The 13,742-nt window shown below is 41.3% G+C and overlaps 1 protein-coding gene across 1 annotated transcript; it reads left to right on the forward strand.

The window, feature by feature from the left end:
* Nucleotides 1–1,598: 1,598 nt before the first annotated feature.
* On the forward strand, nt 1,599–12,135 carry pcdh18.S (protocadherin 18 S homeolog). The gene is made up of 4 exons (XM_018243307.2): nt 1,599–4,754; nt 5,124–5,209; nt 5,311–5,477; nt 9,390–12,135. The coding sequence occupies exons 1-4, from the start codon at nt 2,250–2,252 to the stop codon at nt 10,070–10,072; spliced, it is 3,441 nt and encodes a 1,146-aa protein (XP_018098796.1). The 5' UTR covers nt 1,599–2,249; the 3' UTR covers nt 10,073–12,135.
* The last annotated feature ends 1,607 nt before the right edge of the window (nt 12,136–13,742 follow it).

The raw sequence follows: 13,742 nt of genomic DNA on the forward strand, positions 1-13,742 counted from the left end.
AATGTCCGGATTGTTGGAGATTTGCTTTATACACCAGGCTCCAAGTCAGGATGTCCAGAAAGAGGGGGAAAATAGCAAAGGAGGGGGGGGGGAGAGTGAATCTGCTTTGGATATAGTTCACTGTGGAATAAGTGTGGTTTTGTTTACTGCAATGTATTGATTTCACACCTGATTTTTCCTACTAGAGGATGTTGTGGCAGTTATATTTATCACTGGTGGCATCTTGGAGATGTTCAGCCTGCTGCCCTCCACATGTGGTGGATTCAAGTGCCGGCACCCTTTTAAGCATCAATCAATAACAGCTGGGGGGCTGCGTTTAGGGAACCCCTGCGCACTTTGAGTAATGGAGAAGACCCCATATCAGGAATGCCCATACTTTACTGTTGCGAGGTTTACTTTTAGTGATGTTGTCCCATTACGATATACAGCCATAAAATCTTTGTTCAGATTTAGTGATTGGTGCTGAATAAATTCGGCTGGCCACTTGTCGCTGCTGGCGAATACATTTGCGAATCTCCCTGCGTCAAAAAATTTGTTGGACATGCGTCCGTAAAGTCGATTGCGTCAAAAACGCGTCAATTTCCTATTTTCACGATTTTTTGTGAAAATGGCAGGATTTTTTCGTGAAATTGGCAGGATTTTTTCGTGAAAATGTCCTAATTTCACGATTTTTTCAGGAACCTTCCCGATTTTCCAGAAAATGTTACACTGTTTTGCGACTTTCGTGAATTTTGCGGGAGAAATTCCTCCCATTACTATTAGAATTCTGTTCCATGGAAAATAGTACTTAAATATTGATTTATGAGAAAATGTACATTTTCAAAATGACTATTTCTTATGTAACCCTAATGATATAAATATCTGAATGAAAAGCATGAAACAAGCTGTTTGTTGACAGTCAGGCTCATTTATCAACACTGGGCAAATTTGCCCATGGGCAGTTACCTATAGCAACCAATCAGTGATTAGCTTTTTAAAACCAGCTGCAAGTAGAACAATGAATGAAGCAATTTGATTGGTTGCCATGGGTTACTGCCCATGGGCAAATTTGCTCAGTGTTGATAAATGACCCCCAGTGTCTTGAGATCTACTGATCGCTAGTAGTGATGGGCGAATTTCCTGTGAAATTTGCAAAACGGCGAAAATTTTGTGATACTTGAAAATTGATGCCTGTGTCAATTTTGGACGTGCGCCTGAAAAGTCGCTTGCGTCAATTTCGATGCAGGCATTAAAGTCAATGGGCATCTGAATAGTGTTGACGGCAAATTTTTGAGGGAGATTTGCAAATTTATTCACCAGCGGCGGAAATTTGTTGTGAATTCATACTAGGCGAATTATTCGCTGATCACTACTCACCAGTTAAAGGTCAATTGCTAGATCCAGATGTAGATTTTGGGCACCCCTGCCCCATTTGATTGCATGTGGATGGCACACTGGGTTATACAGTGAGCAGCAGACCCTGTATTGTAGGACTGGGGAACAAAGGTGATGGGGATGGAGCACAGACAGTAAGTTCTGCAGTGCAGGGGTTACATTACATGCAATAACCGAGGCAGAGAACAGAAGAAAAGCTGCAGGGGCACCAGCAATGATGAATTCTTAACTGCCTGCTCCTTATTATTTCTACTTGGGGGAGGGAGGAGTGATGAGGATTTGCCTGCAAACCTGGCAGATAGAACTGGAAGTTTTTTCTTCTGCAATTTGTAGCTTCTTTGTTATGGCACGTTCTGAAAAAAAGAAAAAAGAAAAAGAGGAGAAAAAAAAAAGTGAATGCGGTGGGAGGAGCTGCCATGTCTCTAGTCTCCCCCAGCACTTGAGTGACTTCACCGTCCTTTGATTTGGAGCGGATGTGATTGGCTGCGAGCGCTGGAACCCATGCGGAGTGCAGAGCTTTGTCTGAGTTGGAGTGAAGTTGTGCACATTTTAGGCTGGAGTCAGCAATCGGGACTGTTTAGTCTGCGGCAGAGAGAGGGGAGAGGAGAGACTGCGGATTGAGCAAGACCCCTGCAATCCTCGGATACAAAACTGCACGTGAACAAACTCCTAATGTGACTCCTGTGTGTTCGCTCGGATCTAATGGCATTTACTGGGCTCCTAGGATTCTGCTCCCAATTGCCGCCTACTCACAAACTTTTCCCACTCCATCGCTGAATATCGGGCTGATTGTATAAAATAAAAGGGGCTTTCCCCCCTTATCAAATGCAGTGTGTGCTAGACAACTTCTACCTTCTGCGCTTTAATATTTAAAGATGGATCTTTGCCGCTGCTGCTGCTTCAAGTCAATGGGGAGCGGTACCGGGAAGCCTCCGCTGGTCTTGGCTCTGCTTCTGTCCCTGTGTCTGATCGGAACCTGCAAGAATTTAAAATACCGGATTTACGAGGAGCAGATGGTCGGTACCGTGGTGGCCCGGCTGGCCGAGGATGTGGCTGATGTTCTGTCCAAGTTGCCCAACCCAAATTCTGTTCGGTTCCGAGCCATGCAACGAGGCAGCTCCCCTCTGCTCACAGTGCGGGAGGATAACGGCGAGATCAGTATCGGGGCTAAAATCGACCGGGAACAATTGTGCCAGAAGAACTCTAACTGCTCCATAGAGTTCGATGTGATCACCCTTCCCACGCAGCATCTACAACTGTTCCACATCGAGGTGCAAGTGTTGGACATTAACGACAACGCGCCCCACTTCTCCAGGGCGCTCATCCCCATTGAGATCTCAGAGAGCGCAGCCGTGGGCACCAGAATCCCCCTGGACAGCGCCTTTGACCCCGACGTGGGGGACAATTCCCTCTTTACCTATTCACTATCCCCCAACGCCTACTTCAGCATCGAGGTGAAGAGCAGGAGTGACGGAGCCAAATACGCGGAACTGGTGGTGATCCGGGATCTGGACAGGGAACTGCAGTCCGGTTATGATCTCCAGCTGACAGCCTATGATAACGGGGTGCCTCAGAGGTACGGCTCATCTCTGCTCAAAATCAGCATTTCGGACTCCAATGATAACAGCCCTGCGTTTGAGAAACCTTCCTATGTGGTCCAGTTACCCGAGAATTCACCCATGGGAACCCTACTCCTCGACCTCAATGCCACCGACCCAGACGAAGGCGCTAATGGGAAAGTGGTCTATTCTTTCAGTAGTCACGTGCCCCCCAAAATCACTGAAACTTTCAAGATCGACCCCGAAAGCGGCCAACTAACTGTCATCAAGCCGGTGGACTATGAAACGACCAAATCGTACGAAATCGATGTGCAGGCCCAGGACATGGGTCCCAACTCTATCCCAGCCCACTGCAAAATTATCATCAATGTAGTCGATGTGAATGATAACAAACCTGAAATCAACATTAATCTGATGTCCACCGGTAAGGAGATTGCCTACATCTCAGAGGGGGCTCCTCTGGACACATTTGTGGCTTTGGTTAGGGTTCAAGACAAAGATTCTGGACTCAATGGGGAGATAGTGGTGAGGCTTCATGGCCATGGGCAGTTCAAGCTACAAAAGACTTATGAAAACAATTATTTGATTTTAACTAACTCAACCCTGGATCGAGAAAAGAGGTCTGAGTACAGCCTGACAGTCATAGCAGAGGACAGGGGGGTCCCAAGCCTTTCTACTGTCAAGCATTTTGCTGTACAAATAATTGATGAAAATGATAACCCACCCCGCTTCCCAACCAACAGATATGAAATTGTCATTGTGGAGAACAACTCTCCTGGGGCCCATATTACTTCTGTTAGGGCCACAGATCCAGATCAAGCAGAAAACGGCCAAGTAACCTACACCATCTTGGAAAGCTCTATTCAGAGTAGTACTATTACAAGCTATGTAACTATTGATCCATCCAATGGGGCCTTATACGCCCTGAGAGCCTTTGACCATGAAGAAGTAAACCAGATAGTCTTTGTAGTACAGGCAAGGGATGGAGGGGTCCCCCAACTTGTTACCAATGCCACTGTGATACTTACTGTTGTAGATGAAAACGACAATTCCCCAGTGATTGTAGTCCCTGTCCTGAACAACAACACAGCCGAGATTACAATCCCGAAAGATGCAGAAATTGGCTATTTAGTCACCACTATCAAGGCCACAGATAGGGACTCAGGAATGAACTCAGAATTGGACTGCTCTATTACAGCAGGTAATGAGCACAATATCTTTATTATGGACCCCAGATCTTGTGAGATATACACCAACATGAGCATGGATATTTTCCCTAATCAGTTACTGGATCTTCACATCTCAGTGCAGGACAGGGGAAACCCACCCAGAACTACCAAAGCACATCTTAGGTTCAACATCATGGACCTGATAGAGATCGCAGAAGGAACTCAGGAACCCTACGTAAAACAAAGCTCCATGGACGTGTCCATGATTATCATTATCTCATTGGGGGCCATATGTGCTGTGCTCTTGGTCATCATGGTCATCTTTGCTACCAGATGTAATCGTGAAAAGAAGGACAATAGATCTTACAACTGCAGAGTGGCAGAGTCAACTTATCAGAACCATCCCAAAAGACCATCCAGACAGATCCACAAAGGGGAAATTGCTTTAGTACCTACTCTGAATGGGACACTACCTATCAGATCCCATCACAGGTCCTCGCCTTCACCATCTCCAACTCTAGAACGTGGGCAAATGAGTAGCAGACAGAGTCAACACAGTCGCCAATCACTGAACAGCTTAATGACCATATCTTCTAATCATGTGCCTGAAAACTTCTCCCTGGAGTTAACTCATGCTACGCCAGCTGTGGAGGTAAGTCATTTGTTCTCTATCCCCTGTGATGCACTTTTGGCCAAACTCCACATGCTCTGTAAATATTTCTGTTTGTCAAGTGTTTAAATAGCAAGAGAGTCAGACAGGAGCTAAATATTTGCACATTTTCCCTGTTTGCATATATATATCATGTTATTAGCAATGATGTTCTTATCTTTTGCATGGCAATCTCCCCAGTCTTTGTGTTGAGTTATAATAGCACTTTAATGCATGCCTCTTTTCTATTCTCACTGCAGTGTGCAGGCCGACTCAGTACTCAGGATCAACATTGTCTCAACTGTTCACTGACTGTTATGTTTCACCCAAGTTAAATTGACATTGCTTTATACTGTTTTATTCTACTGGCAGGTATCCCAGCTACTTTCCATGCTTCACCAGGGCCAGTATCAGCCAAGGCCAAGCTTTCGAGGAAACAAATATTCCCGGAGTTACAGGTGAGAAATTTAATAGGCTCATCAATCTCAGTGATTGTGCCTCAGAATAATTTATGGTCCGACATAAAAGTCACGCCTGTACTTTTTTTCATGATCTGCAGATATGCCCTTCAGGACATGGATAAATTTAGCCTGAAAGACAGTGGTCGTGGAGATAGTGAAGCTGGAGACAGCGATTATGATTTGGGCAGAGACTCCCCTATTGACAGACTCCTGGGAGAAGGATTTAGTGAACTCTTTTTATTGGAAGGACACAGACTCCCTCCAGGTAAACAGCACAATAGTTCGTAATTACTGGGTTATCTTCTACAATCTACATTAGACCCAAGATGTCTCGCAAAACTATCTTTTCCAGTTGATTCTTCATCTATGCATTTAATCTTAAAGGGTAACGCCACCCAATTTTAGTGAAAGAAATTGGAATTCTTAACAACTTTGCAGCCTTCAGTGTTGCTTGTAATGAAAAGCAGTTGTTGCCTGTTCCTTTCTGTTCTCTGCAACTGCTGGTTCTGACTCTTGAAAGAAGGATGCAGAAGGGAATTGCACTCGTGGTTGAGGGGGGCTGGGGGAGTTAGCTTCTGCTACTTTCATTTAAGAATCAGTACCAGCAGTACAGAGAGGGACACACATATATTGCCTTTAATGATAATTGATGTGTATAATGGTTGTAGGGAATTCACTTTAAAGGTCAATACACATCATTTAATTTTCTTTATCCCTTGTGGAAAAACACAAGTCCATGGCACATACAAGTGTTCCATCACTTACATTGCACATTGTGAACTTTTTTGAAACTTTTCTCTTTTTTAGCCTATAGAAATTGTATGAATAAGTCAGTATGTGCTCATTGTTGTATGGGAATCATGTGAAAATTGCCTGTGCTAATGTTTACACAATTCCCATCATTTATTTTTACTATTGCCAAAATATGAGGAGAGGTACCTGAAACCATTATATGTGCCATAGGCCCAAGGTACAGCTTGTTATATGCATACAACATCACTCTTTACATTGCATTACATCTGCACATTTACATAATCAGCTATCAAATTGATTGCAAATTGCCATACTGCTTAAAGGGATACTGTCATGGGAAAACATGTTTTTTTCAAAATGATCAGTTAATAGTGCTGCTCCAGCAGGATTCTGCACTGAAATCCATTTTTCAAAAAAGCAAACAGATTTTGTTATATTCAAATTTGAAATCTGACATGGGGCTAGACGTATTGTCAATTTCCCAGCTGCCCCCAGTCATGTGACTTGTGCTCTGATAAACTTCAATCATTCTTTACTGCTGTACTGCAAGTTGGAGTGATATCACCCCCTCCTTCCCCCCCCAGCAGCCTAACAACAGAACAATTGGAAGATAACGAGATAGCAACTCCCTAACACAAGATAACAGCTCCCTGGAAGATCAAAGAACAGCACTCAATAGTAAAAGCCAAGTCCCACTGAGACTGATTCAGTTACATTAAGTAGGAGAAATAACAGCCAGAAAGTAGTTCCATCCTAAAGTGCAGGCACAACTCACATGACTGGGGGCAGCTGGGAAACTGACAATATGTCTAGCCCCATGTCAGATTTCAAAATTGAATATAAAAAAATCTGTTTGCTCTTTTGAGAAATGGATTTCAATGCACAATTCTGCTGGCGCAGCACTAGTAACTGATGTGTTTTGGAAAAAACATGTTTTTCCATGACAGTATCCCTTTAACTAAGCAATTACTAGTCTAAGCCGTTTTCTAGTATCATTTCATTATCTTTTAATTCATCTCTGTAGTTGCTGCTGGTCCTGACTATTAAAAATATGTAGCAGATGCAGATACTGATAACAATTACATTTACAGATAGCTTTGAAGTCCCTGAACATTTGTAACATATGTATTACAGCAAGTTGCTTGGAATTACAGTTTTATAGCCCATGAGCATCAGGGATTATTATTTTTTTGTATTTACTGAATAGAGGTGCTGTATAAAGTCTAATGTGCATAAACTGAATGCACTATGAAAAAGTCTCTTTCCCATGATGCCTAGCACCATCTGCCCTCCCCAGAATCCTTTTGTGCTGTGTTTTTTCTGATATGAGCCATGATTACCCTATAGTAAATTCATATGTTCTAGGAAATGTCGGCTCCGGGTGCCATGACATATGTGCACATTCTGAAGGGGCTGGGGGTGGGGGTTCCAATACAAGGAAAGGCATGAAAGGTGCCCATGTGTATATTGGGAGGTGGGTGTCATATTACTTATATTGTATTGCATATGACTGCTATACATGGGTATGTGTACTGCAGCTCTGCACATTAGATTAAATACCAACAGTAAAATATCAGAATTTCTAAATATAAAATGGTCACTGGATGCGATGCATTTGCCCTTTACACAGTACAGTAAAAAATGTTGGCAGAAAGGAAAAAAAAAGAACAGAGCTCTGCATTTTCACTTAAGTGCTAAGAATAACCAGTGCACAGTTGGTAGACATAAGACTGCCGCAATATTGAACATTTTGCCCAGAGCAATGCAGTTCTGCTAAGCAGTAGATTTAATTCTTGTGCAAAAGAGCCAAGTGAGCTAAATAGCATAGTGGGAGGAAAGAGGGAACGATAAAGCCACTACAGTTTTGCAGAGAGCTTTTAATCATGACATGCGAGTGAAACAATAAATACACATGTATGTGCATTCAATCCTACGAAGGGATTCCTATATCTCTTTTATTATCTGCACAGACTCCAGATCAGAGAGAACTGGTATCTGCTGCAGCATTCGGCGTTCATGCTGGTGCTGCAGTGCCAGCTATTCTCCAATGCACGTGTGTCATGTGATAGCTAGAAGATTTTTTTTCCTCTATTCTTTAGAGCTGGATTTCCAAGCCCCAAAATAATCATATACTGCCATAGACATCAATTATATTGCTTTTAAATTCTTACATACATATATACAGTGTATATATATATATATATATATATATATATATTTTTTTTTTTTTTTTTTTTTGCTCTTTTCTTTCACTGTTGGGACTTAATGGCCAAGGCTTGATTTAACTTTCTGTATTGTTGGAATGTTGGGATTTCCTGTTCATGATTTCAGTAAAATTGTCATCGTAATATATGGCAGCGACATTCAGCAGCATGCTGACACCCTTCTCCCTGGGTCACTGGGCACACCCACCATTGTGGTTCAAGACACTAATATTTTGCCTCCTCTGTTCTGTGATTTCTTCAACAATGTCTTCTTTTATTCAGCCAACAGCAGCTAGTGTGGCCCCGCACAAGTTAGGTATCATGGAGGGTGTTTACTAATCTATTTAAGAATGTCAGCAGAGTGCAAAGGGTTCGTTGAGAACAATACATTAGGTGCCCTCCCCCACAGATAGTGGCAGCACACCCTCCATACAGCCCCCAGCTCCTGCTGTTATTAGTTGTAAGGGTCCTGCAGATGGAACCTATGTTCAAAGTGGCCGCATGCTGTATTCCAACCAGGCCATCTGTCCCCCTTTTATTGTTTTCATTTTGCTTTTCACAAGGCACTGCTTCTGTGATGTGGCTATTAAGGTTCGGTGTTTTCTTGCAAACACACGTGGACTGTTTTCACTTATTAAGTGGTAGACATACCATCCATAATGGCTAATATTGGTACCCTGCATAACCCTGAACAATAGCTCCAATTGTGGCATATCGAATATGGAGGAGGGCAAGGTATCTATATATTTTAGTAATGCTTCCATCAAAGTTGTTATCAGGTTCGGACTGGGCCGGCAGGATACTGGGAAAAAACCCGGTGGGCCCCGGGCCCCCTAGTCCGACCCTGGTTTTGAAACAAAAGAAGATGCTCCAAACAGGAAGGCATTTATTTATAGCAGCAGGTGCTGCCTGTCAGGAGGTGCATACACGTATGGCAGCCCTATATTACAGGATTAAAAAAAATAAGTTCCTGCATATCCTAATGAGAGGCATATGTCTAGGAGGATATGTATCACGAGAATGTGCTTATTCTGTTGTACTGGGGAAATACATTTGAGACTGCCCTGGGAGTGAACAGACTAGTGCTCAAATATATATTTATATTGTAATTGCTGGATACAGATTTTATATCAACCATACTGCTTTGGAGTTTTTGCAACATGTTTGTAAATATATATATATATATACATGTATATAATAAAGGACATTTTGTTTTCCAGCTATGAGGTTCTGCACAGACGAATGCCGAGTTCTAGGACACTCTGATCAGTGCTGGATGCCCCCACTACCCTCCCCATCATCTGATTACAGGAGCAACATGTTCATTCCTGGAGAGGAGCTCCAGTCCCAGCAGCAACAGCCGCACAATCAGCAAGAGATTCAAGCTCAGACCCCTCTCGCTGAGGATGATATGCTTCCTGTCGAGTCCACTGAGAAGAAAAAGAGCTTTTCAACTTTTGGCAAGGAGTCTCAGGAAGAAGAGTCAGCAGACGCCTGCACGTCATCCCTTCTCAGTGAGATGAGCAGTGTTTTCCAACGTCTGCTACCTCCATCTCTGGATAACTATACTGAATGCAATGAAGCTGACCGCACAAACTCATTAGAACGTAGGAAAGGACAAGTCCCAGCCAAGACTGTGAGTTACCCACAAGGTGTGGCAACATGGGCAGCGAACACTCATTTCCAAAACCCCAACAATGTTGGGACTTCAATAGGCAACCATTCAGGTGCACAGCCGTCCTCTAAGTGGCTTCCAGCAATGGAAGAAATCCCAGAGAATTATGAAGAAGACGACTTTGACAATGTGCTCAACCATCTCAACGATGGGAATCATGAACTGATGGATGCTAGTGAACTGGTGGCAGAGATTAATAAACTGCTACAAGATGTAAGGCAAACCTAGCTGTTTACCAGTCGTCATTTTTGTTTTCCATATTTATGGGAATCTAAAACAAACACAATCTTACGGAAAACTGGTTGCATTAATAAAAAGTGTTGGTGTATGTCAAATACTGAGAATCTGCATTTTCAGATGTGCACCAAACACGTGTGACTATCACTACCTGTATTTTAAAAATACATTTGTATCTTATATTTATGTGTTATTTAAAAAGAAATAAATTATATTTTTGTATTTCATACGGCATGTTTTTTGCTACGTGTTAAAACTTTGGACTGTTTGATAAAGAATAAACTGGTGCCGTAACCAGTGGGACAACAAAACCTAAAGGATTTTTTTTTTTCCTTTTTTGGATTCTTATGAAGATTTACAGTACAGCAAATGTTGCTCTTTTATAAAAGAGTATAATGTGACATTTTTAACCCTTCTCCTGTTAGAACTGAAGCTACGTCAAATTGCATGTGATGTTTTATAGCACATTGGAGGGGGAGAATTCTGCTTTTTCTATTCATTGTTCGCGATGAATATACTCTAATGTGCCTATGCAGTGGCAAAAAAGATCAGGGTATTTTGATCCCAGTAACCTGCAAAAAAACAAACAAACCAGCATCTGTTATATCCAAAGCTCAGTCATTGAAACTTTTGCACATGTTGTGCACAATGGTCCTGCAATTGATGAAAGATGCTGTAGCTTAGCAACAGTTTGTATTGTGCAGGTTGCAAATCTCCACAATGCACAGAAACTACTCAATTTATTAAATGGCAATAAGATAGGATTGTACATGTTTAAGATATATAATATAATTCACAAATAAATACACGATAACCTTCCTTCCCCTTGAAAAGAAAGATAAGGGATTGTGCAACAAGTACCAGTTGGTTGCCCAGTTTGGACCACTATGATTGGAGATCATGATATGGACACAGCACTTGGGCTTGTTTACTAACACTGGGTAATTCTGCCCATTACAGTAATTCATAAAAAAACAATCAGCAATTCGATTTGGTTAATCTACTTTAGGTAGAATAATGGAAGCACATTTCTGATTTGTTATTATGGCTTACTGCACTGGGCTGAGTCCCACTTAGTGGCCCATTGACTCTGCCTAATTAGAAATATTTGTCAATTACCATTTTTGTCCTTCATTTCAAGCCATGGTCCCGTCTCTTTTTATTATAGTACTTATGTTTAAACTAAAACAACTTTGTTTTTTGGAGCTAAATCAGGGATGCCTTTTCTGTGGCCTGCAGTCTTGTAGTAGATTGGGGGCCACAGGCTTGAAATCTCTGGGCTAAAGCACTTTTTGATTCCTGCACACAGGCAATAAAGATAAGCAGTTACTTATATCACCCCTCACAAGTCTAGCCCAATATATATTTAAATATCACTTGTTATTTCTTTTGTGTTAAATTTGACCTTTATTTTAAGTGCAAACTTAACATACAAATTGTTCCATAAAGAGAAACTCCAATATTAAGGCAAATACCATTCAGTTAATCTTTTTTCTATGTTGATCAAACACTTGTAGATATGACTGCCACTTGTTTCACGCCGATAATAAATATCTTGGATGTACCTATGCTCATACTCTTTGTTTCGGCAATGCATTATTTAAACAATGTAAATGAGTAATTTTACTTTTTTTCAGTGTAACTTTCTTTGGTAATTTATGTTGAAATGTTTTTCTCTCTGGAGACACTGTTAATTTATTATAGCAGGTCACTGCTGCGTTAAAACCCGCTGTGCTAGCCAAGAGGATGATGCAGTAATCTAGAATAAAGCATCCAGCCTGTCAAAATAACATATTTAACGTGTATACACAATGCAAATGCCACTATCAATTGCCAAATATCCATAGGAGTCTTTAACGGACCTGATATTAACAATATTTTCAAGGGCAGAGAAGCTGGCTGTGTTCTCCGAGAGATCTATATTTGGTGTACATCTCATTCTGAATTCATTGTTATGATGTAATCCTGATTGTCTTTATTCGTATTCTTTTTTGCCTACTTTCCCAGCGCTATCAAAGGCCAGCATATTGAAAAAAATAAACCTTTTATACATATTTTTGCCTTTAATGTACTTGTGCATTTTTAAAGAATATAGCTGAGATGTATAAAAGCGTAATTATGGTGCAAGAGAATGCTCAATTAGCATACAATTAGCTTGGGACAACATTTTCTCCAACCTATCTTATACATCTTACTCTATAATTAAAATTGTATTTAAAAGTTTATAACAATAAAAAAAGCATGATTAGTAGATAAAGGAGAAGTTCGATTGCTCATAGCCCTCTACTGAAACCAGTAACTCAGACCACTGATATTTTGATTATAATGCAATAGGGACTGCACACTTGAATATCAAAAAGAAAGAATATTAATATAATGAAAAATACCTAAAGTAGTAAAGCCCTACACATTTAAACCTGCAGAGCAGTGTTTCCCAACTATGGCTCATGAGCAACATGTTGCTCATCAACCCCTTGGATGTTGCTCCCAGCGGCCTTAAATCAGATGCTTATTTTTGGAATTCTTGACTTGAAGGCAAGCTTTAGTTGCATAAAAAACAGATGTACAGGTATGGGATCCGTTATCCGGAAACCCGTTATCCATAAAGTTCTGAATTATGGAAAGGCATCTCACATAGACTCCATTATAATAAATGAATCCAAATTTTTAAAAAGGATTTCCTTTTTCACTGTAGTAATAAAACAGTAGCTTGCACATGATCCAAACTAAGATATAATTAATCCTTATTGGAAGCAAAACCAGCCTATTGGGTTTATTTAATGTTTATATGATTTTCTACCTTTATTAAGGCACGAAGAGCCAAATTACGGAAAGATACGTTATGCGGAAAAACCCAGGTCCCGCGCATTCTGGATAACAGGTCCTATACATCTAATGCCAAACAGAACCTCCTGCAGGCTACACAGAAGCTACTAATAGCAAACAAGCTAAATGTGGCACCCCCAGGAACTTTTTGCATGTTGCTCTCCAACTTTCTTTACATTTGAATGTGACTCATGGGAAAAAAATGTTGGGCACCACTGCTGTAAAGGGTCTTCATCAGGGGACTCCTTTATATTTTTTTACCCTGATGAAGATCCTTTACTGGTTGAAACGCGTAGGGCTTTTCTACATTATGTATTTAGTATTTTTGATTTAATAAATATTCTTTCTTTTTGATATTTGAGTGTATGGTCCTGATTGCATTATAGTTACTATATTGGAGCCTGTTATGGGTTGCCTCAGGTGTACCTACACTTCTCTATATTATTTTGGGTGTGCTCTATTTACCATTGTTGCACTGTTATTTTTAGGTCTGAAAAATTCCTAATGACTGATCCATTGAACCAATGGAATTGACCTAAGGGTGGTGGCCCAGCGACAAATCTCCTCTTATTCGGGCGACTAATCTCCCTGAAATGCCTTCCCACTGGCAAGAGTGTAAATCGCCTGCGGGATGGCACTAGGATCGCTCCGATTTTTCCGAAGTCGTCTGAAGCTTCCTCACGAGGCAGCTTTGAAAATAGAAGCAATCTGAGTGCCGTTCTGCCGGCGATTGACATTCTTGCCGGTGGGAAGGCATTTCGGGGAGATGAGTCTCCCAAAGAAGAGGAGATTTGTCGCTGGGTGACTAATCTCCCCGGAACGCTACGCGTGCCAC

This window comes from Xenopus laevis, chromosome 1S, assembly GCF_017654675.1.
Source record: "Xenopus laevis strain J_2021 chromosome 1S, Xenopus_laevis_v10.1, whole genome shotgun sequence".
NCBI lineage: Eukaryota > Metazoa > Chordata > Amphibia > Anura > Pipidae > Xenopus > Xenopus laevis.

Bases quoted from the DNA above. Each gene is read 5' to 3' on its own strand.
- pcdh18.S (XM_018243307.2), top strand. From the start codon at position 2,250: ATGGATCTTTGCCGCTGCTGCTGCTTCAAGTCAATGGGGAGCGGTACC. The intron at 5,210-5,310 runs GTGAGAAATTTA...CATGATCTGCAG, and splicing joins AAATATTCCCGGAGTTACAG to ATATGCCCTTCAGGACATGG. The intron at 5,478-9,389 runs GTAAACAGCACA...TTTGTTTTCCAG, and splicing joins AGGACACAGACTCCCTCCAG to CTATGAGGTTCTGCACAGAC.